Source organism: Rhyacophila brunnea, unplaced genomic scaffold (genome assembly GCF_057557595.1).
Source record: "Rhyacophila brunnea isolate RB1 unplaced genomic scaffold, BYU_Rbru_1.0 scaffold_4, whole genome shotgun sequence".
Lineage (NCBI taxonomy): Eukaryota > Metazoa > Arthropoda > Insecta > Trichoptera > Rhyacophilidae > Rhyacophila > Rhyacophila brunnea.
In genome coordinates, this window is record NW_028233068.1 from 3,792,823 (window position 1) to 3,818,683 (window position 25,861).

At 32.8% G+C, this 25,861-nt stretch overlaps 1 protein-coding gene across 1 annotated transcript in view; it reads right to left on the reverse strand.

The window, feature by feature from the left end:
* Positions 1-25,861, reverse strand: part of sns (nephrin adhesion molecule sticks and stones) — a 268,329-nt gene that overhangs the window by 73,818 nt on the left and 168,650 nt on the right. Inside the window, exons 5-6 of the mRNA XM_085954519.1 lie at positions 23,886-23,964; positions 17,016-17,131 (exon numbers count right to left, since the gene is read on the reverse strand). Coding sequence (XP_085810645.1) covers positions 17,016-17,131; positions 23,886-23,964 — 195 coding nt within the window. The remainder of the gene's footprint in view (positions 1-17,015; positions 17,132-23,885; positions 23,965-25,861) is intronic.

The following is a 25,861-nucleotide window of genomic DNA, read 5'->3' on the forward strand; positions in this document are numbered from 1 at the left end:
ATTATGGTTTAATATAACCTGTATCTTGTTCATATACGTGGGGTTGCTGCCAATATTTGGTAAGTCTCTAAATAATGTAACGTAACTGCAATTTGAAAGTTTAACATGTCCTCTTAATTAATGAGGAAGGACTTCGATTTTTTTTCTAGAATAAGTACATATTTATATAATATAGACACAATAGGTTGTTAACTCCTAAATACCTAAATTATCGACTTACTAACTTTTGGTAGCAAAACATGAAAAATATTAATTAAGAATATTGATCCAATAATTTCACAGTATTTCTAGATGTCACTGGTTCAACACGTTGTAACATCATTTATTAGTCATTTCTCAAGGACTGTCAATAATAAATCAATCAAATCGAGGTGTTTGTAACAATTTTATTATCATGTGTTAAGAAAATTCTTGTAAGTATTTAAATTTGATTTACGGTAAAAATAAACGTCAAATAATCGCCTATTAATTGTCGAGTCTTAGAAACTGATGATTACTACCAGTAAAGATTCTTTTATCGATATGAAAACGTTTTAAAGAACATTATGAGTAGAGTAAGAGGAGATAAAAATCCTGAACTCTCAAGTGGAACAGTTCACGACCAGCTTCAAGTAAGCGACCTAAAAACCAATAAATTAGGAGATATATTCTTTCTCATTCACTCACGCATATATATTACATAATGTTGCGATCACATGACGTGCAATATGTTTCCATTTTATACATATGGATATATTTTTAAATTTTAGTATCACTATCAGGGAATTCAGACATAATGGGAACTGAAATACGGGTGTGAAGTAACAGGCAACCGTTCTCGAGTGTGGAAGAATATGGGATAAATTTAAACACGTGTTAAGAATACGCTTGTCTTTCGTTCTGACAACTGCGCATCTATTCTATACACATGACTGCTTTCGGCCGCTATGGCAGCTATCTAGGGCAGGTTTGTATCGAAGTATTAGCACTTATTGTAACAATTACAATACGTTCAAGTAGCGGCCGAAAGCAGTAGTGTGTATAGAATAGATGCGCTGCTCACGTTATGCACTAACGCTAATTCAATATTGGTGTATTTGAAGGTTTCAACACACACACTATGGCACGTCTATAATGTGTGGTTAATTTTTGTAGGACACTTACACATTCAAAACCCTCTGTCAAAATATAGTGTATTGGGGTATAGCCTATCGGAATTATATTTATTAATCTGTTCTGTGATCAAATGTCTTATTTTGGTGTCCTCCTCTGATGGCCCTGTCACTGGCTTTAAATATAATATCAATGGTGCAACTGTATCCAACAAGTATGCAAACTACTACGTGCTCTGCGGTTTCCTCGGTGCCAGATTCCCAGATTGAAGAATCATTGGAGTAACCCACTTCTTCGTATTGTTTTAGTTCTAGTTAGTACGAATTGTATACAACATAGTATTATCGAGTATCACACTATTTATATATTGGTATTATTTGTATAATCCTGATCTTTGGGCAGCTATTATAGTGTTACGACTGCATTCCAACTAAAAAAATCTTAAGAGTCAAAGGGTTTCCAAGCACGCTTCCATTAAGTAAACGTCTAATCAATAAAACAACCTATGAATTATTTGAAACGTATCCATGATTAGTTGTTTAAATTTTTTGTTTAGTTATCAAATGTTATAGAAATAATGAAAAAATCAAAACGGTAATCATCTCACAATGGTAGAGCGGTTACGAGTAAAGCCCTATATAGCTAAAAATGTTTGGACCTAGTCATTTTTATATTATGTAATGTGGTAGTGTGAAAGTATTATTTACTCCTATGCTGAATTATTAACTTAATAACCACAATGCCCCATACAATATAGGGTCTGCTCGAGTTTATTCATACAAGTGTTATTCTTTCATACATATAAATACGGATTGTTGTAAGTGGTTGAAATTTTACTCTATTTGCATATCTATTTTTTTTTACAATGTCCGATTATAATATGTTAATTTATATACTTAAATAATTATTGTATTATTTTGCTAATGAGTCTTAGCTATAAATACTGCACGATATTTATTGTAAAAATACAAATGGTATTTAGTTTAAAACTCTACATATTATTTAAATAATTATTATATTTTTGTGACATTTTCTACAGATGTTTGATGTATGCTGTGAAATGTGTCAATTTTAGTTTAGAAATGCTGTATAAGATCTACATATTATTATCCTATATATGTCAACGGTAAAATACTGTAACAAATTAAACGAAATCATTAAAATCTATCACATAAATATTACCATAAAAAATGATGGAATATTTTATTTCGTGTGGATTCAAAATTTGTAAAGTGGTAGGTAAGACGAGAATTTTCTAAAATGGGTGGTATATTTGTCTTACCATTTTGGTCACATTAAGATAGAGGGGTTTTAATGGCTGACACAAGATGCCGATTTGAATGTTAACGGTTCGGTAAGTATTTCGATAAATCAGAAGAAAGGTATTTATTTCTTTGATACATAATAATACGAGGGTGGGTCAATAAGTCCTTAGAAAAGCCGACAGGTGGCGCGACTTATACTGCAAGCGGTTTGTTTTCATGCAGCGGCACTACCGATTCAGTATGCTGCGAAGTTTCAATCAGATTGGTCGGGTTGTTGTGTGTTTCTCGTACATTTAAAAAAAAAATTGCTTGTGGAAAATGGAAAAATGGAAAATGGAGAAAATTGAGTTTAGATTTGTTATTAAACATTTTAATATAAAAGGGTTAACAGCAAAGGAAATAAAAAATGAGTTGGATTTAGTTCACGGCATATCTGCTCCTTCACTTGCAACTATTTATAACTGGTTAAATGAATTTCAACGTGGTCGTACATCAACAAAGGATGAACCACGCTCAGGACGTCCTGTAGAGGTGACTACACCAGAAATGATCAATAAAATCCACGATATGGTGTTAAGTGACCGAAGATTAAAGTTGAGTGAGATAATTGAGGTTACAGGGATCTCAAAAGGTAGCGTCATTTCTATTTTACATGACAAATTGGGCATGAAAAATATTTCTGCAAGATGGGTGCCGCGTTTGCTCACAGTCGACAATAAACGCAGTAGGGTGGTGGCCTCTAACGCCCTGTTGTCGCTCATGCAACGCAATCCGGATGAATTTTTTCGTCGCTTTGTGACTGTAGATGAAACATGGATACACCACTATACTCCCGAGACGAAAGAACAGTCACAGCAGTGGATTGCGAAGGCAAACCATGTCCGAAGAAGGCGAAAACCGTAAAATAAGCTGGTAAGGTTATGGCTACTGTATTTTGGGATGCACGTGAAATTATTTTCGTTGACTATTTGGAAAAAGGAAAAACAATAACAGGGGATTATTATGCATCTTTATTGGACCAGCTAAAAAATAAAATTGAAGAAAAACGGCCTCATTTAAACAGGAAAAAAATCCTCTTTCATCAGGACAATGCCCGTGTTCACACATGTTTACGATCAATGGCTAAAATTGAAGAATTGAAGTTCGAATTGGTCGACCACCCACCGTATTCGCCAGATTTAGCTCCCAGTGACTTTTTCCTTTTCCCAAACTTAAAAAAATGGCTAAGTGGACAACGTTTTTTTTCAAATGAAGAAGTCATCGATCGGACAAATGCTTATTTTGAGGACCTTCCGAAAACTTATTTTTCTGACGGTTTAAAAAAAATTGAGAAACGTCTAACCAAGTGTATTGAGCTCCAAGGAAATTATGTTGAGAAATAAAAAAAAATACAAAAATAAAACCTGTTTTAATGCTTTTTTCTAAGGAATTATTGACCCACCCTCGTACCACGACTTAACGTCCTTCCGAGAACAGAAACAGTAAAGATTGCGTATTCTTCACAAGCTAAAGTGAGTATTTTTTTTATTAAATCCATTTTTCGAAGACTTGATGGTGAACATTTTTACTAGGTCTTGAAAATATGAACAAAAATAATATTTTAGAGTGTTATTATTTTCGTTTCTCTACATATTATTATGTTTTTGAAACCTCCTGGGATGGTCCCAATAATTGAGAAAAAAATGTTCTAATGCGTTTAGTGATCTCCGCTGGCAAACTATGTAGATTGCCAATATATTTTGAAAATGCCAGAAATATAAGGTAGTGTGACACTGCTTAACATACTCTCTAGTCGACTTTTAAGCTTTGAGAATCAATGTCTCCAACGACATGCGTTACAAATACTTAGGTTCGTGAGCAGACATGGCAGTCCTCGGCGATATAAGTAATCACGAGAAAACACTTCATGTGGTTAGATCAAATGTTCCGGATTCCGCCGCTCAATTCCATTGTTGCAATACCTTCAGGTTTCCATCGCCATGGCCGACCCTCCCTCACCCTGCAACGTTGCTACACAAGCAATCTACGCGCTACAGGTCACCGTGTCCGGAAACTTGTACGTATGCATTCGCCGTATCACACTTTTCACCGTGAAATGTTGTATTGGAAATATATGGCCGTATATTAAAAACCGTCCAACCACGTTGGGTCGTACTGACATAAAATTTATGTCAAAATAAAACACGGTTCTTGTCGGTTTACACTTTACAGGAAGCCAGCAGCAAACAAATTTTGAAAATAGCCGATATAGGTTAGGTTTTCATTCTTGATTTCATGAATTTTGCCAAATCAGCTATGAAAATTGAATTAATGTTAATATTGAAACTAATACAATAATTGGAGACTGTATAGTATGCGGTCATTTCTTTCCACGTGCCACTGTGAAATGTTTTATGTACAACTTACATGTAACAAATATTAAAGTGCATACATTAACAGAATATAAAGGTTTGAAAATCTGTAAAAATCATCATTATTCCGATGCAGGAAAAGCTAATTTTTAACCATGTGGGTACATATTATTATATTGTGTATTTTAAAAATTGGTACATTTTTGTCCCGACCATGTCCAAATCTAATACGATCATTTGCGCCTCCACAGACTGGAGGTTAATATTAACAGATTTTGTTACCTACCCCTCTACCTATCGCTAAGGTTAAAGGCAGTGTGACGCTCTACAGTAACGTGTTTCAAATGGTATTTGAAGGAAAATTAAGGGTACCTATTCAGTGTTTTTATAGCGATAAATACACCCACTTGAAGTATGGAGTTGTCGAGAATCAACATATAACATCAAAAATTGTATTGCACAACCACATATTTTCAAATGTTAATATTCAGTATAAGTAAAATAGCGACTTTTTCACTATTAGAGCAAATATATTGTCTGTTAATCTCACTTATCTGGTCGACCATGACGCCGGGCCACCAGGCTAGCACCTTGTTACACCCCCTTGTGGGACCATGGTTGTATTACTTAGGTACTTTAGTTCTATGAAATATTACGATGGATTATCGTGAAAACTTTTATCAGAAATGAAGGTAAGAAAAAAAGCAAAAGAGAGTAATATAACAAACGCAGCAAATAATTGCCGTCTTCATCTTGTTTCACAACAAAAGCGTTCATCCGTCGAATGAAGAATTACGTTTGATTCCCAATTGGTGAGAATAAATTTGTTTTGATGGCACAACAAATTGTCTAACAAAACAAATTGTTTTATTTCCCTAGGTAAAGAATTGAATTAATTTCGCAGCGGATAGCTGTACTTGAAACTTCAGCCGAGTTTAAATGGGATATGCCTTTTCAGGCATGCCTATAACCTAACCTGTTACATGCTCGAAAATTTCAAGGTGAATTTGGACAAAGAAAATAAAGAATTTACAGAAAAAAATATTGTTGTTGGAATTAAAATTTTTGAATAGCCGAAAAAACTGTGATGTCGTTTGACTAATTCTAGAGCTCATTCAAAATTTAATTTACACATAATATGCTTACAAGAATGCATAAAGATCGTTAGACTGTAGGTTTTGTCTTTTAAATTTTCAGAATTAATATTTACGCCGATTTTTAGTGGTACAATGATAATATTATGATCGCATCACAAAAATAGCCGAGATCATTAATTATTGTACAGCATATTAGTCTTTGGTATCTCACCACGAAGGGATGCTTTACGTGGCCGATAAATTTACCTACCGACCCCAAATGGCATGGTGCACGATATGTAATGGTAAACAAAGGGTGATGGCGCGACCCCGTGCTTGTATTATATTTCTACCTTGGAGTAAGTAGTAGGTAAGTAGGAAAATTAGGAAAACAAAAAAAATGTACTTATCTGAATTGCATAATAATCCATATTAATAATTTTTACGACACGGGTTTTGCTTTTAACTATCTGTATGCTTTATGTACTTATACAAGAGATGTCACGGAGACTTGAAGCTTTCGAGATGTGGCTGAATAGACGCATCCTCAAAATTCCTTGTACTGACCGGGTGACAAATGTTGAAGTTCTTAATCGAATGGGGAAGGACCGAGAAGTTCTACGTAGTATCAAAACCAGGAAACTACCGTACCTCGGCCACATTATGAGAGGACAAAAATACAGCATTCCCCTACTTGTCATTCAAGGAAAGATCAATGGGAAGCGTAGCAGAGGACGGCGCCGCATTTCGTGGCTTAAGAACCTCCGTGATTGGTACGAGTGCAGCTCCACTGAACTGTTCCGGGTAGCAGACGACAAAGATAAGATCGCCTTGATGGTGGCCGACGTCCGCTAGGCGATGGCACAATAAGAAGAAGACCTATACATAATGTATAATATAATATTTACTTGATACATATCGTACATTAAATTAGTTTGTAATGAAAAAAATTGATAGATAAACAATGAAAATTCATAATTGCAAGTTTGATGTTGTAATTACGAGTAAATACGACCCCTAATTTGCATTATCCGAAGCAATTTTTAATGTAATCATAATTTATTATGATTTACTTACTCTATTCCATACCATATTAATTCCCTCTGTCTGTCACGTCTTTACACTCATTCAGGTGTACCTATATATAATGTTATAACGAACGAGAATTACCTTTCAAAGTTGTGCTGGTTTTATCCAACAAAGAACTTCAATATCTTTGTTGTCAATTGAGTACTCAAGAGTGTACAGAATTCTTAGTTTGACTACATACTTAAACTGTCACTACGGCAAATTGCATACTTACCATGTTAAGTTAACGTTTTTCTAACCCCTTTTCACGCGATATCCGTTCAACGTGCCCATAGTTTTTTTTTAATATTCAATGTCTACGCTACTTTTAACAAAAAGCGATTCAACGTATTATTAATATCTCGGTGGCTAAATCGAGTAAAACTTCCAGGCGCGTCTAGCGGGTTAAGCGCCGCTATAAAAGTCATATCGGAGTATATACAGGCCGATCGTTTGGGCCAAAAGTCACGTCCGGCGGATTCGTGATGTTTGGGACACACTGCGACATATTTCGTCAATTATGGGACACTTTAGAGATGCTTTCATATTGCAAGTACACACTTTTAGCCGCCGTTGGCTTATATTTAAATTTATATTTTACAGTATGCCATAAATTTATTACATAAATAAACCGCAAAGCAACGGGTTGTGTTACAAATTAAAGGCACTAATACAAAGGAGGATAATAACATTGCGTTAGGTATGTTGCGATTTGTATGATTTATCATTAGTCAGTACTTAACATGTTTAAAATCTTCAGTAGTATTCATTGACAAGAAAAATGAAATCAAATTTATTATAAGTATACATACTAGATACAATCAATCCATAGCGAAGACCAGTGATAAATACGCCATGATTGTAAAACATGGTACCTAACCCAAACATTAAATAAAATTTTTTAACAACTGAAAAGAAAAGAATCATTGGACGTACCTCCTTTAGAAAATGAGTCCTACAGACGAAAAAATAATCATTGGACATCCTAATGAGACTTTTATAATTGGCTAAATTATAATATAAAAACTGCGATGGACGGATAGTATTAAAAGTCTGATGAGAGGGGTCCAAATGTCCCGACTCTCGACCAAGTGGGTACCCCAGATAGAGGCCAGAAACAAGATGGAGTGAGAATGGAAGGAGGAAGAGCTGAGAATTATGGGAATGTCTGGTGAAGAATAAGCGTAATTGCAGAGGATAATCATGGCCATTGAAGTAAATATCATTAATTTTATGTTTGATTTGTGATTCGTTTGCTTGCTAATTAGTCAATTATTCACTAGCCGAATACAAGGAATATTTATACCTACATAATTATTCAGAGACATACCCATTACGAAAAAAAATATGGGTGTTGAACTGGAATCGATCGTGTGTCCTTAGGTTTTTGGTCAATATACTTTACCAATTTAACCACCGGCACCATACATAATTAAGGTGAAATTAATTAATAGCTATGCGACTGACGTATTCATGAAATTTCGTGGGTGCTGTTAAAGTATTAGTGTACTTACCTTGATTCCTAGCCAAAATCAGAATTTTTATAAATTTTAATCTTAACGTACTTGCACAAGCTAAATTTTTAAAAATAAACTATTTCGTATTCAACGAATAATTCACAAAACGTAAAATGTAACAATATTTATATAGGTATTATTTAACATAATATTTCGAAAACAAAAAAGTGTGAAATATGTGTGCACAATAAACAATATTACATTATAAAATATTGTGAATGATTTGTTGAATATAAATATTAGTTTTTAAGGAATATGTTGAAAATAAATGTCAAGTAAATACCTACTCATAATACATGGATTCATATAATATAATATAACAACAGAGACTTTATGGTGACTTAATTTATTTTATTGAAATCCAATGATAGTAATATTTTAGAATTTCAATGTCTGAATAAAAAAGGCATGTGATCACAGGGGATAGCAGGTAAATACATTAACTACCCTCTTTTTTAAATTACAGCATGTATTAAGAAAATATTTGTTTTATCAAACGGATACGCCGCCACGCGCCAGAATGCAGTGGCGCCAATTTTTTTTAAAATGAAAGTAGTATTAAAGAAAAAAATAGACGAAAAAAAAACTTTTATTTAGTTGTGTTTTAATCTCCTTATAAAACCTTAAAAGCTTTGAATCCAAATCCAGGAAATAAAAAAAAAACAGATAAGAAGGTTAACTACTAAGCACAATAAAAAAAGGACGCCCGTTTTATGTAAGAACTAGTTAATTCCTACAAAACGTTTTAAATTGGAGTCATCCCCGAAGAATTTTTACGACCAAAAACTTTTGATATTATAAGAATTCGAGAGTTTTACGGTAAACGATATAACACACAATAGATTAGAAACAGACAAAAACAAAAAAAGTCTGTAACAAACGACCTTACTCGAGATAACGCTGGCCAGTTAGTTCAGTATATTATCGTGGTTTTAGGGGATTCTCAACCGTTTTTCAATAAACTCTAATTATAAAAATTTATAAAAAAAATTACGAAAAAAATAAACGAAATTCATTACCAATAAAGACAGCATCCGAATAACGTAAATGACCCTGTTTATTGGATCTGTTAATACAAATAATATTGTTATATTCATATCAGCAGCCTTTGGTAATTGAGGTAATCACGAAGAGACGTTTTAAGTGGCAAGGGCATGTGCTCCGGATGCCGCCAAAGAGTGCGACACTTCGTACCCTTGTGGCACAGCCTCAAGGGTTCCATCGTTGTGGCCGGCCTTCCCTCACCCTGCAGCGGTGCTACAAAAGCGATCTACGCGCTGCAGGTCTGGAATGGCGGTAGGCGCAAGAGTTGGCGATAGATCGAAGGAAGTGGCGCGAACTTGTGCTTGCCCTATGCCCCAATGCTGGGTCGTGACAGGGTGAAAGAAGAAGAACATATTAATACATATTATGTACCAAATATAATTGTTAATATTTCTTTTATTCAACGAACAATTCACAGGATTTTAAGAATACACCATTCTAATTATTGAACATACATAATTTAAAAAATACTCTTGAGTAAATATAGCCAACAGAAAAAAATCTTTTTTTTTTAAGTAAGACACCCAGCAGTGATCGAATCAACTAGAATGGTACATTCTTAAAATCTTGTGAATTATTCGTTGAAGAAAAGAAATAGTTCATAATTAAAATTATTATCAAGTTCAAGTAAGTTACAACAGAAAATATTGGAGTGATCCGTGACGTCGGTTAGTAATTACAGTAACAAATACTTTAATATAGAATACAAAAACCGATTGCCTACCGTAACTCAATTTGGAGAGCGCTCATGAGCAGGTATTAAAAAGGCCAATAGTTAAAATTTATCGCAATTAAGCATGGCAGTCGTAGCACAGTAGTAACGCACAGGGCGCGATACCCATGCCTAACACCAATGTGCAGACGGATATATACGACTTAAAATATTTAGAATCAACTAATCCCTACGACCACAATTTATGTAGAACTAAAAGAATATTTAACCGCAATAAAAATAGTTTGAAAATCACTGGTGTGTATTTTAGTTCTTAATTGAAACACTGGAGCGAAAATATAAAACATACAACGATGAACTTTAGCGACACTTTATGTGTTAGATAGATAAAACTGAAAGTAGTTCTTTTAAAATATTTTCCCTTATTCATTACTTATTGCGGAAAAATAGTATATCGTAGATTTTGTTAATGGTTCTAATGAGCAGACCTCATGACTGAGAATCGTGACACGAATAATTGTAACTTGTATCAAGATCCTTAATTTGTTCCGTCCACCTGATGACATACCAAGAGTTGGGTCTAGGACGATTTGGCGCCGGGACCACTGGACGCCACGCAATTTGAAAATAAATAGACGTTAGATACTTATCGGTACTTTTAAAAAATATATTTAATATTATTATTTATATTTAAATTATAATATTATGATTTAATAATTGGCGAGAATTTAAATATGCACACGTAAATAATGATTTAACCGAGCATATGTTTAAGTTCTAACGAAAAAAAAGGTTTTTTCTTTTATATAAAGCCTTAGGCATGGTAATTCGCAATCTGCAATAAGAAAAACATTACGTTAAGAGTAATTCGAGATTGAAGATACGGAAGACAGAAGACACAATAGAATTGTTTGTTATTCACTCTACCACCCGCCACGTCTTCACACTCGTTAAGGCTATACTTCAGTTGAGGCATAGTCTAAAAATATCGTGGCTAGTCGATGCGCGGATTGTGCAAATGACGCGTGCCGAACGAAATATAATTTGTCATAAAAATCCAACATGCGTACATTTAATGTTATGTTTGTTGTTATATTATTAATAATAATAGTATATTCATTGACATGTTTTCTTTTTTTAAGTACATACGTAAAGTTTTTTAGTCATCTTTACACGTTTTAAGAATATTTTCATCCGACGCCATGACAAAACAAATCGACGTGCGGACACCTCGACGGTCTGTCTCTGATTGGCGACTAGTAAGAAATTTCGTCGCAGCTACTGTTAAAAATTATTTGCCGTTTCACTGAAGTTCGCTTTTAGGCCGCGTTGACACGGTCCAAGTACGATCCAAGTACACTCGTATGAGACATCTTCATACTAATTATTCCTATCCAAGCTACTTGGACCGTATCCTACTCATCCAAGTTAGCTTGGATAGGAATAATTAGTATAAAGCTGTCACTTGGATGGCACTCGATCCAAGTGTACTTGGATCGTACTTGGACCGTGTCAACGCGGCTTTAAGCTGGTGTATTCCGCGGCGTGATGCACATGGGCGCCCTTTCATGTTGTGCTGAGAGTGTCACAAGAGCAACCACCAAAGGCCTCGATCGAACACTGCGTTCGAATGTGCGTGTTCCCTACTTTAATTTAATCTATTGTAGGCAATTTTTCAAGACATAATAAACTGTGTATTTTTAACTATGATAATATATTAACCAATAAAATTTACCGTAATTAAATGGTGTATTAATATACTGGGTTGTCATTTCTTACACAGGTTATAAAATAAGAAATGTTTACGTTGATAATAATATTATTTAGATTTTCAAACTTTTATACTATATATCAAGGGTGTCAATAAGGTCGATCACGAAATAATTTTTGATTGATCGCCAAGAATATTTAATTCATTTATTCATAATTTGGAAGTATAGTGGGATTTTATTTATTATATTTCTATTATAAAATTTTTAAATTATATATTGAAGTTCGGCTTCTACAAATTATGTCAATAATAAATACATCGAAGAAGTCAAGAAATTAATTACAGAATTTGAGTACCGCTTCCAAGGTTTATAAAAAAACTACATAGCATAGTTTTTATTAGTGAGTTTTCCATTAGATACAAAAAACAGAGCAGAAGTATTAAATTTGCAGGAAATCTTTCGACACTTTTTCATATGAATATGTTGAAAAGGAAATAATTACGCTACAAAATGATATTTACATTAAAACAAGAGATTCGGGAGATAAATTTTCTGAATATTTTTACCAGCAGATAAGTATTCAAATCTATTAAAATGTGCTGAAAATTTGTACGCCTGATTTAGTTCGACACACCGTATTGTGCGAATCAGCGTTTTCGCAAATGAAAATTATAAAATCGAAGTACAGAACAATTTTAACGGGCGAATATTTGTACTCATGTTTGAGAAATGGTTTGAGAAATTACACTCTCAATTATACAAAAATTGTAGACACCTTACAATGTAGGATGAGTAATTCAAGCTTTCTAACATCCGGAAGCTCAAAATAAAATTTATGTATTCAAAATAAAATAACTATAGTTATGTAAATAATTTTTTTCTATGTACAGCGCTTTATATCATTTTCTATTTTAGTTTAAAAATATCTTTCTATGTCCTTAATTTCAGACAAATTAGATCGCGGAAGATTTTTCTTCTCCAAAGTAGGTATTATATAATAATTACAAGATAAAAAGAACTTTTTATATACAACGTTTTTTAAATTTTCTGTTGAATCATATAAACTTGACTTGACTAGCTTAAACGATCAAAAAATGTGTACTTGATAGAAATAATACTGAAATTTCATTTTATTTCATATTGATTTCCATAGTAACGCACGAATATATTAATAATTTAGTTGCTAGGACCCCACACCTCTAGCAACCAATAAAAGTGTATTGGATTACGGATTTCTTCCGAAATAACTTTTCATACAAAACAGAATTAACTGAAAATGAATTCAATTCTACTTAAAGATGGCTAAAAGTATTAAATAATGCATTGGAATAGTGTTCTGATATATTCTAAAAGTTTCAAATGTCTAGCTAGTCGGGAAGTTAGTTAAAAATCAATTACAAGATTTGTACCGGACAAACAACCACCGGACAAATAAGAATACGAGCTAATAAAAACGTTGTAAAAAATAGTTAACACCCCTGCTTTATATCTACTATAGATTCCGATAAGAGCTTCGTACAAAGAAGACTGTAGTGTAATATTTTAATTTTGCTGTATTGTCCAGTTTGTTGGGTAGTAAAACTGCATTTATCACACAAAGGGTTAACGAGGACAACACTCGTCTCGGAATTATTAACAACTCGTCCCCAGCCGTCAGAGGGTTAACTTTTAGAACAAACAACCGCACGGAGTTCGCTCGTTAACCATCAAAACCTTTATTTCAAATCGTCACTCTACTTTAAAGCTTAGTTTAGACATACCAGGTATTTATTATCCGGATTTTGTGCCGTACCATTTCAACAATTTATAGTGCAATTTGCGAATTTACACAAACTAGGAATTATACGAATTAACTGGACTATTATCTATAAAGTTTCAGTATAATTTGTGACATAGGTAAAGACGCATTATTCAAAAAGGTACAATGATTTGTACAATCTCGAGTACCTGCTGAACATGGATATACTTCAATAAACTGAGAATCATGATATGGCGCACTTGAAATAGGTGTGAAATGGAAGTATTCTGACGACCATGCTTGCAATCTCGGCAAAATGCGAGGCATGAAACAGCTATTTTGAACATTAAAATGCAATTTTATCGAGAATCTAATCTACAATGTGCCAGCAATGGTATTGACTGTGCTAATTTTTGAAGTGACATACTGCAGCTATCGAGTACGGTTACACGTAAATTGTGCGTAAAAGATGTCACCGTGGCGCAGTTCGCTGTGAGCTTTCTTATCGGAAAGAGATGCCCGTACACTATACGGCTTCCAATAATTGTATAAGATTCAATATGAACATTAATTCAATTTTCATAGCTGATTTTGGCAAATTTCATGAAGTCAAGAATGAAAACCTAACCTAACTTAACCTAAAAAAATATCTAGGAAATTGGCTATTTGAAAAAATTGTTTGCTGCTGGTTTCCTGTAAAGTGTAAACCGACAAAAACCGTGTTTTATTTAGACATGAATTTTATGTGAGTAGGTACTATACGACCCAAAGAGGTTGGACGGTCTTTAATGTAGGGCCATATATTTCCGCTAAAACATTTCACTGTGAAGTGTGATACGGCGAACTGCATACGCACAAGTTTCCGGACACGATCGAATACGCGACATGACGAAACTGAATGAACTTAATATAAATTATTTTAGGAATGTAATCTCAGACATAAAAAAAGGCTAGAATAGTTCTTCAAATAATGGTAAGTTTTTCCACAGTGTTTTTTTTAACACATTCGCGAATAATAAGGCGCTAACCCACTAAGCCAATTGGAGAAAGTTTACTCTATTTTCTGGTACAGTCATTTGATATGAAATAGCGCGGAGAGACAGATGTTTATCCTCCGCGAAGGAATAACCAACCGCCAATGGCGGAGTTAACATATGGATTTTATTACGCGAACGTAAAACCCACTTTCGCTATAAAATTATATTACAAGTAGAGTGTACCCAGTACCTACCCATCTTGCAAGAGCCTTGCGAGCGGCCTGCCAACCATGTTTATCAGGTTACCCAATATAAACATGTTTACAAGCTGTGTATTATATTATTCTTATGTATACGATTATGATAAACATGGCGTGTTTGACAACAGATCTAAAAATTATTTCTCAGATGGTAGGGATTTCAAGCGATTAATATTTGAAAAATATACCAAATCATATGAAATGAAAGGGTAAAAGCTACAATAAAATACAATAAGCTCCGGGGTATTTTGATAGTTTCCTAACAAATAACCTCATCCAAAACCCTATAACAACACTTACACAGTACACCTTTTTTTTTTCATGAAATGTTACGCAAAAATGGATATTTCTAAGATGGCATTAACTTTTTTTTAATTGACATTTGATTTTATAACAGTTGGTTGACAAGACGTAATTTTAGGACTGTTTTAGTTGAGACATCAATGAAATTACGAAATTCCAGTAGGTTTATACTGAGAAAAATATACTTATATATTTTTTTATTATTAAGACAGTTGTATTTTGAATTCTATGGATATTATCAAAGATGTTAAAAACATTCTCCTATAAAGATGGAACCTACGTGTATGAAACTGAAGCATAATAATTACAAGATAAAAAGAACTTTTTATATACAACGTTTTTAAATTTTCTGTTGAATCATATAAACTTGACTTGACTAGCTTAAACAATCAAAAAAATATGTACTTGATAGAAATACTGAATAAATATACTGAAATGTCATTTTGACACTTCATATTGATTTCCATAGTAACGCACGAATATGTTAATAATTTAGTTGCTATTACAACCCCCTTAGCAACCAATAATAGTCTTTTACTTTTTACGGATTTTTCTGAAATAACTTTCCATACAAAACAGAATTAACTGAAAATGAATTCAATTCTGCTTAAAGATGGCTAAAAGTATTAAAAGAATACATTGGCATCGTGTTCTGATATATTGCAAAAGCTTCAAATGTCTAGCTAGTCGGGAAGTTAGTTAAAAATCGATTGCAAGATTTGTACTGGACAAACAACCACCAGACAAACAAGAATAAGACCTAATAAAAACGTTGTAAAAAGGACGACTGGTCCTCTGAGTTATCTAAAAGTGACTTTACATTACAGATTAATTTACAGAGAGCTTCAAACTACTGCTATGATATTAGAAGGGTTGATTGCAAAAACAACATTATGTCAGAATTGAACAATTTTACAGGAGAGAAAAAAACTTAATAGAATATCTTCCTTGTGAATTATGAATTACATTTTTTGAAGTGATAGCACACGATATGTGTTTATTTTTCAATGAGAAATGATGTTCATTACAACTTTTGAAGTAGGTACCTATCAAAAAAATATTTAATAGACAGATGTTATTTGACATACTTATAATGATTTATTTTTAGAAACTATTTTGTCAAATGATTTTTTTTTGTTGGAATCAAAGAAAATTTAACGCCTTTCCACTAATGGCATGTGTTCTTTTTGAAATAATGGTAAATGAGAGCATATAGACATTTTTAAAAACAAAATTACACATAAATCTCAAATATGAAAAAAACTGACATAAATGTTGTTTTGTAATCCACCCTTCATTTATTTGTCAATTTTCAGGGCGTATAAAATACAAATAAAATACAATGTGTAGATAAACAGGTAATAACGATAGGTACAATTCAGCATTATTATTTAGTTGGAAAATCCTGTAAAATTTGTATAAAATCGTTTATAACCGCAGTAAGTAATTACAAGGAATATATTATGAAAATGGTGTCATTGCGTGTGTTAGAAAATTGGAATGCAAACTGAGCGATGTTGTTCTTTGTAGATTTTATTGACTTAACCATGCTGCTAACGTTTGCTAAATAATTTAAAATATCATAACGTGGTTAACAGAAATAACATATGAAGCTCCTTCTATTTATAGTCAAAATTCATTTGAAATTATACGCCATATATGCCACCCACCTTCGCTATTTATATAATTTCAAAGGAAAGCGCATTTCCAATAATAAATGATTAAGTAGGTACCTAGATAGACGTATATTGTGACATATTATGTATTTTTGAAATCCAGTCTCAAATATCAACAATAATAAAATTAATCAATAATACAATAAATGCTGTACTATGTTTACTAAATATTAGATTTTCAATCTGGGATGTGAGAGTAGTGATAGTAATAGCAATATATTATGATGTCAGAAGTGTGAAAATGTTGACAGGTAAGTACTTACATAATACGCTTAGCTGCACGGTAGTTCTCATGGGAAGATCCCTCGGGAGGGCTTCATGTCTTGCTTCGCAGGTAAGGTCAGCATAGTCGTCTTGAGAAGAAGGTTTTAGTTGAATCCTGAAAAAGGAAAAAAAAGTTTATATTTTGAATTCGTAATATACCGTAAGTAAAAATGTTACGTTCGAGATCGGAAAACTCTACCAGAAGCGTTTGTGATATTTTTCATATTTTACTCATGAATACTTTTCAAATATTCATAGATATATTGAAAAAAAATGTGAAATCTAATGTATGACAGACTGGAAAGAAAATATTAGATTGACAAAAGTGGATACTTAATTATGCAATAATGATGAGGGCAAGGGGTGAATTTGAATTCCTTAAGGTGTTTTTCATTATTCACAGGGCTCGAAATGGACCAGAGCGCAACGGACGCCGTTCCGGTTCATGAAATTTACAAAAATATTATTTAATAATGTAACAACCAATCTAGGTAACACTAGACAACTATGGTAATATTTTCGGAAAAATATTTAGCGATCCGGTTCGTAAAATTTACCATTTAGAGTGCTGATTATTCATAAAACCTCGCGACGTTTCTTAAGTCGGTCCGACCCTCAGTTGGAACAGTCGGCCATTGCGACTTGGTGTCTAATTTCTCAGCTTTTAAAAAGTTTGCGGCATTTTACAGCGAGCGAGAAGGTCTTTACACATCGAGAATTGACCGGAATGGCTATTAAATATTAGTCATCAATTATAATAAAATCCACCACGTCGTTATGACACTATGCTGTCTGCAAGATCTAACGAGGCTCTGCTAGTACCTATATATCATTTTTCAACAACGTTTGATAATAGGAAAAAATCGTTAATTCCATGACATCCAATAGCGTTAAGTGAATGCGACTTAGAGTAGGTAAAATGAAGTAGTTTACTTCAGATACAACTCATAATTTTGTTAAACTGAGTTAGGTCGCTACGCAAACAATTCACCGCCTTGCAAGAAACCCGCGGTCGTATAAAAAACGGACAGAGGTAAAGTTTCCACACCGAAGCGATCGCGCCACGCACCAGCTATTAGTTATAATAAAAAAATCCATTTTCCAACTTTTTACATTATTATTTTTTCAATTCTGTCCTACATCATCTAGCAAACCCCTCGTCTCCCTCCCTCGCATCATTCATGAATGCATGATACTCAACTTCTTGTTTTTGCTCTTTTTTTAAGTTTTTCTTCGAATTGTGTGAATAACACTTTTATTATTACCTATTATAAAAGCGAAGTATGGGTGGTCAGCGTGAGTTTTTATAGTAATTAGTAGGTAGATTTTTAGGTATTTAAATATTTTTTTTGAGTGGCCCCACAACAAAATATCAAAAATATCTATCTGTTTCAAACAATTTGAAACATTTAAGTTCTATTTGTTAGCACCTATTAGGAAATGTTCCTGGACCAATTGGAATAAAAATGATTACAAAATTAAATAGTGTTTTAAATAAAAATACTGGACTTCAAACGCTGCAGAATATTACAGCTGTTTTGGAAAATCCATCAGATACCTCAGGTGTTAAATTTTTTTCTACTTCAGAAATAGTTTCATTTACATAGGTACGCAATAATAACATCTGTAGAAGTGGAAAGAAGTTTTTCAATGTATACAAATTTGATAGGATCAAATCGTCAAAGATTCACTTTCGAAAATTTGAAACATTATTTTATTAATTGTAATTGTAAATAGGTATTATTGCAATAACGCGTTTTCTATTTGTGAATAAATAATAAATTAAACTGTTGATATATATATGATTTATTGTAATACATACTTATTTAAATTTTTAGCACGTATTTTCCAATTATATCTACATATTTTAGGTACCTATTATTCATTTTTAGCACCTAAAAATCCTAATCCTAGTAATTAGTATTAACGCATATTTTCAACATTCATTAGACACACAAGAAATGTAAGTTGAATAAGCATATCGCATAGTGACCAAAAACAGTTAATTCAGTAATTGCTTTTTTTATTCTGATTGATGAAAGTTTCATTCGATGAGAAACGTTATAAGTTATAAATTTACAATATATTTGCATACTTAGTGCAGTGTTACCCAAGTAGATTCCGCGATAATTATTTGATTATTAAAAAAATATAGGTTTATTGTGACATATTGTTAGCAATAGAGTAATCTTGGTCATAGATATATTATTTTGTTATAGTTATTATTTCAAAAAACAGAAAACTATCTTTTTTATAGCATGTAATGGAATGTAGGAATAATTAAAATATTGAATACACGTGAATAATATATCTTTTGAGAGTGGATATCATTTAATCTTCAGTACTAACAAGTTGGCGAGCCTTAGAACTAAAGAGCCTAGAACCTATAGCTAAATAACACGTGTAAATACACCTCTCAAGAAACGTGTAATTCAAAAAAATCACTTGTACCGGGTGTGCCATTTATTAATAATATTAGCATACGAAATGTTACAGTAGATATTTTAATATAACTATCAGATATGGCGATAGCAAGACACCTGACAAAAAAATCACAGAACCAATCATAGTGGAACCGGCAATGCATCAATCCACGAAACTGCCTACAAATTGGACTAGTTTATGGCTGAAACGTCTCTAGGGAATAAATACATGTTGCCAGACTCCATGACGTGCACCGTTGTGTAAATCTCACCACACAAGCAAAGTAGGGAATCTCTCAAGCTCAACATATACGTCATAATATAAATATATCGTCTAGTGCAGAGATGGAAGATACGTGGCACGCGTGCCCAACTTGGCACGCTAAAAGTTATCGATGACACGCCCAAAAAATTAATTCCTTTTATTTTTTAATATTTAAAACGTTTATAGCGGGAAAATAATAAACCAAAGCGAAATCATGTTGATGTATATGTATTGAAATTGTTGATTTGCAATCTACGAGTAATCCAATTTGGACTGAAAATTTTGTAAACATGTGAAAATGTATTGAAGAATCGGAATGTCATCGGCTTTCTCAAATTGATGAATCGGAATGCCGAATTGAAAACATAATATTATTAAAAACAAAAGTATGGCTGATACTTAACATCTGTTAAAAAAAAACTAGCAATCTTGTTGTTGACACTTTTCCTATATTGAATCATGTACATTCATATACTAGAAAAATGTTGACAAAGAAAGATTCAGCAGCACGTATTAATTTGCAATCAACGACATATATATTTGACTGATATAAAAGCGAATAGAATGAAACAAAAAAAAAAACTCAAACAAAAATTAGTGTGTCATCAAATGTTTTTATATTTCCTTTTGTTCTTTCATTTAATTTGTATCATTTTTTATATATTCAATAAAAAAATTAGTTGCCAATGTACCTAATTGTTTTTTTTATATTCAATAAATATGATTAAATTTAGATTATATCATGTGTACACCTAAAGAAGAATGGCACTCGCCACGAATTAAAAAAATGGCTTATTTTGACACGCCGATCAAATACTATTTGCCATCCCTGTTCTAGTGTATATTATTTTTTAAATATATATTAGTAAGTATATAGAAATGATTAAACAATTGTATATGATTTAAAATAGTTATATTCTTATATTTTTACGTGCTAGACTAAATAAGCAATATAAAGACAACAGTAAAGTTGTTATTTTGAGTCCAATTGTATGGAAGACGATCTTCAGGAAGCTTTACCTAGGCACCTTTGAACAAATTCCAAATAATTGTATATCTTGAACAATATAAAAATAATAATGTTATTTTTCAATGTTATCTTTGACATAAACAACAATAAAATGGAGAAACCAAATCGCAAATAAAGGCGAGTAAATAAACGTGGCAGAGAAAATTCTGAGAATATCCTTTTAAAGGTACAGAAATAAACAAACAAAAAACCGCACAGGAAAAATTTATGCAGCAACCATTCTCATTGTAAATTTTCACCTCGGCATGCAAGGAGGAAAATAAAAAAAGGCAAGGTATGCTACGGAGAAGATCAGATTTATGGTAACGCAGGGACAGTAGATATCTGTTTACCATTTTTCATATTTCATATTCAGGGAAACACAATACCCTGAATGCATTAACCGGGCGACGTTCGGTGTTCGCGGCAGGGTCACCAAATTTCTGAAAGTCGTTGTAGATGTAGATAGTTACACAATGTCTCAAATGTGTATATTGCAAGTTTATAAAGTATGTACAATATAACATAAAAATCTGTTTGAAATTATCTTACACTATTAGTCCAATCTTCTATACGCCTATGTAACTTAGTTCATAATAAGTTTATAAACAAATTATAATAAAATTATCGAAAAAATTAATATTGATATGTCAGTAATAAAAACACGTTGAAAACTCGACTAATATTTTTCCTCTATTAACCTATGTCATGCATTATAGCACTTGTACACGTGCATGGATTTACTGGCAGCAATAGTGCGTATTTTAAACTATCGTCACAATAACTACTGTTTACACGTAAAAGTGCTGACTATCTCGCCAATCTCATTCTTCAAGAGTACACGAGACGCGATGTTGTCATTTTAAGGTACTATGTGATAGGTAGTGAAAATCGGTTAACCTGAAAATGAGTATAGTTCGTTTTGTTAACGGCAGGTTCCCCACTATCGTTCTACTGCGCAGGCGCAAATCGAATAAATCCCTACTGTAGCATGAAAATTTAGAAGCTTCTAAACTTTTTTGATTCATGCATGCAAGCTTGCAACTGCAGGATAATATATGTTTACCCATACATTTTCTTGTTATGGGCGCGATAATACTTACTGCCAACAGTAAATCTATGCACGTGTAAACGGGGTATTATTCCAAATAATCATTATTTGCCTATCGATGGAAATAATGATTCGGTCTGACTTATCATAAGTATTATAACAGTTGAATAATATTATGTAATGATAATGTTTCGTTTCGCTGTACTTAAGTCGATCATGTTTCGTTCATATTAGAAATTATTGTCAATGTATGTTGTAATGTAATTAATAAAATAATACTATCCATTCATAACAAATTTAGGTTTCAAGATATGTTTTGGAAATATTTGGATATTTCATAATCCATGCAATCGACTAATTTAAGAATGAATGATTGATGTTTTTGGAAATTCACCCACAATCTTGTGAAGTTTGCTACTAATAAATTTACAATGGAAAAGTATTAACAGTTAATTTAATCATTAGTACCAGTATTTATTAGAGATGGTAGTTAATATTGTGTTATTTATAATTATAGGCCATAAATGGGTTCCATATAATTCTCAGCTATCATCCATGTTAATAGACAATGTTATTTGATATAAAATATTAAACTCTGCAAGTTGGCTACCCTGCCGTTTGTCAAAAAGAAAAATACTTTGTGGAGAATTTGAGCATATGGGTGGATATAAGATGAATGTGAGAATCCGGCGACGCAAAAAGTAAGAATACAATTTTTAAAGAATCGATATGATTGGTTTAGTGAAGAATCATTTATAATGCACGGGAAAAGTAACACGAGATGCAAATAAAATCTGTTTCAAAATTAACGTAGAGATAAATCATAATAACAATGATAATAATTATTATCAACATATACTAAAGAAATAGGGTGCTAAATAGTAGGTAAGGCCATAAATTTGCAACCTAACAATATGAGCACAATTTGATTTAAGTATTGAATTGGTTTCTTCATTTATATTTTTCACTAACTACCCTAATACAAAAATTGCATAGCATAGTTCTTCATAGCATAGCTCAAACTGAAACACTTTTGTGACGATACAAATTAAATTATAAATAATAAAACCAAATAGATAAACCATTTTCGCCAAAATGACCAAAATAAAATGAATGGTATTAAAAGTGTGCGTCACAGAACTCGAGACCGTAATGGTAATTCAATGGGCTAATACACAATCACAACAATGTTTCGCTGGCTGTTTTCAGCGGTTCAGATGAAAAAATTAGTCTCGAAACTGATTAAAAAATGACATTATATTAATTGTAAATTGGTTGCTCGGAGCATACATTTTTAGGGCGCCGTGAAATGGTCTTTACACACTAGTTTTCAACCTTTTCATTTCACAACGCACAAATTAACTGATGGCAGTAGGAATATAAGTATGGCAATTTAAAACAAAACTACACAAGGTCACTAGCAATGTGCCGGATGGTACCTATCTCATAATTAATAAACAGCACCAGTTCCGCCCGCTTACAAAACAAATGCCAGAATTACTTAATCGTACTAACGTATATTCATTAATTTTATTTGAATATATTGTCTTTCCACTAGGATTTTACAGTTCACATAATTACAGAGTTATTATTATTAATACATTTTTAATTAAGTTATTATTTACACGACAGTTTTAGAAATAGCTAATATACTGTCTAAATTTCAATTTTATTACAGATTTTGTAACTAAAATTGAAATGAATATAATAAAAAAACCTTGGTTTTGTTTTGATTCCTACTCATATTTGGAGGGTTTCTCAAACTATTGTATTTTTTTCCGACCATGTCCGATCCTAATAAGATCATAATATGGGCCACCACATAGTGGAGGTTTGTATTAAAATAATTTGTTTTTACGAGAAATGGATGTCAGCCACTTGCTCAACCTATTAGGCCCATACTCTGACTCATACACTAATTGAAAACAATATGTGTACTTGCCAGACCCAGGATTTGAACATGGTACCCTCGGCGCTATAGGCCGATCCATACCATCGAGGGTTATTATTAAAATTGTATATTTAATATTAGTTTCTGCCGAAATGAGTTGAAACCTTCAAAGATAGACTATATTTTATATTAAATTAAGTAAATATAATAAAAAAAATAATGTTATTTACCTCGATTTGACTGTATATCTCTTGGCCTTGGCATTTCCAGTCGGTGACTCAATTTCGATTACTTCATCTTGTCTGTGCTCTGAAAGAAAAGAAAAAAAATAATTGCATTAGATTATAGTATTATTAGGCAATCATTTTTATACACAATTTCGGATCTGAATAGATGAGAGTCATAAGTAAAATAGGAGTGTTCGACAGTATTCTTTTAGAATTCTCGATTTCTTCATTACGATGTCAACAAAAATAATTTTAATTTGACCGTCAATATTTTATACCACTAGTAGTCAATATTATGTAGGTACCTAACTAAATACTGATACGGCATGCTTAAGCTAAGGGCTTATCCATATATCTATGACATAATGTGATTATTTGCTACGAAGGGGGGAGGAGATTATAGAAAATGTGCAGAACCAACAGGTAATCCCAATAATTGGGAGGGCGATAACTATGTTAAACCAAATTGCTTCGGGTGTTGGTATATTCCACTTGCATGAGAGTGAGTTTAGGTGGAAGCTGTTTCATAAATTCTTAAAATAGGGTCTCCTTAGCAAAGTCGGTGTACCTTTTCTATTCTATAGATGTATAATTGTATTTTCACTGTTTTTGTATGTTTATATTGTTCTCTTTCGTCGCTTTTATTACTTTTTTTCTTTTTATAATAATGTTTCATGTCATGTTGTGAACGTCTTAAACTTACAATTTGTAATGACCAAAATATGTTAAAAAAATTAATTGAATCGAATTGAATTTCTTTGACTATATTTATGGACGAAAACTGTCTTCACCTGTATTGTATATGTAGCAAGCCTTGATTTCAGTGTGGCTAACTTTCATAACAATAAAAAGTATTTTTACACTTTCTTGTTCCGCGACGAATTAGCAAGAAACTGATGACATTATGTGAAAACTATGTGATGTAGTGGTGTTTAAAGAAAGATTTAGATATGGCGATATCCACCGGATGAATCTAACGTAGCTTCTTCCATTATTCTCAGTCCTTGGTACTTCGCTGCCACGTACTTTCAGAACATTATGAGTTCGTTGATCCTGCTGATTTATATGCAACACTGTGGTCGCATAGTGGGCCTAGGGATTGCTCGGTTTTCCATTAAGCCTCGATGACATTAAGCGAGTTTACTAACTACTAGCTGGCAAGTCAGCTAGTGCGATAATGATGATGAAACACAAAACTTTCCATTCACTCAGTAGCCGATTAGCTCTCGAGTTGAAACCACGTGTTGTTTCTTTGATTTGCTAAACTAAAGCAGCTAGTTCACTAGCAATTATAATGACACACGGCTAGTTTACTAGTTAACAAGCGCACACGCCAGCTAGTAGCGAGTAAAGTAGCCCGGTTTTCAACTTTTCTCATAGATTGTTTACAATCTGCCAGTTAGATAATGTACATGATTACACTGGGCGAGTTTACTAACAGATAGTAAACTCGCTTAATGTCATCGAGGCTTTAGTTAAGAAACGTGTCCGACCCATTCATATTTTATCAGTATGACGGCTGGTGACCACTGTCACATCGTTTACTTTTGTTTATCTCCTAATCCATCGGTTTATTTTGGGATCTTTAAATTTAATATACATTCATATGAAGTTGCTAGTACATATCTACAGAGGACTTATATAACAAGATATTATGACGGTTTTTACAACTGTCTAACTAAAATAGAATACGTCAGAGTATATAAAGTACCTAAGTAAATGTTCATGTAATGATAATTAGGTACTTTGGTAGAAAAATATTACTCTTTGGGGTAATTTTCCCGAAGTGCTTCTATAAACTCGACGGAATAACCCCGTGATGCAAAATTTCCCTTCGCGTTTCAGAATCTCGTATAGGTACCGAGGGGTCCTCGAATGTTATCTTTGGATGTTAAACAATTCATTTTAATAACATTATCATTATAAAAACATTAGGCGATGAGCACGTACTGTCGTTAAAGGTTTAATATACAATAAAC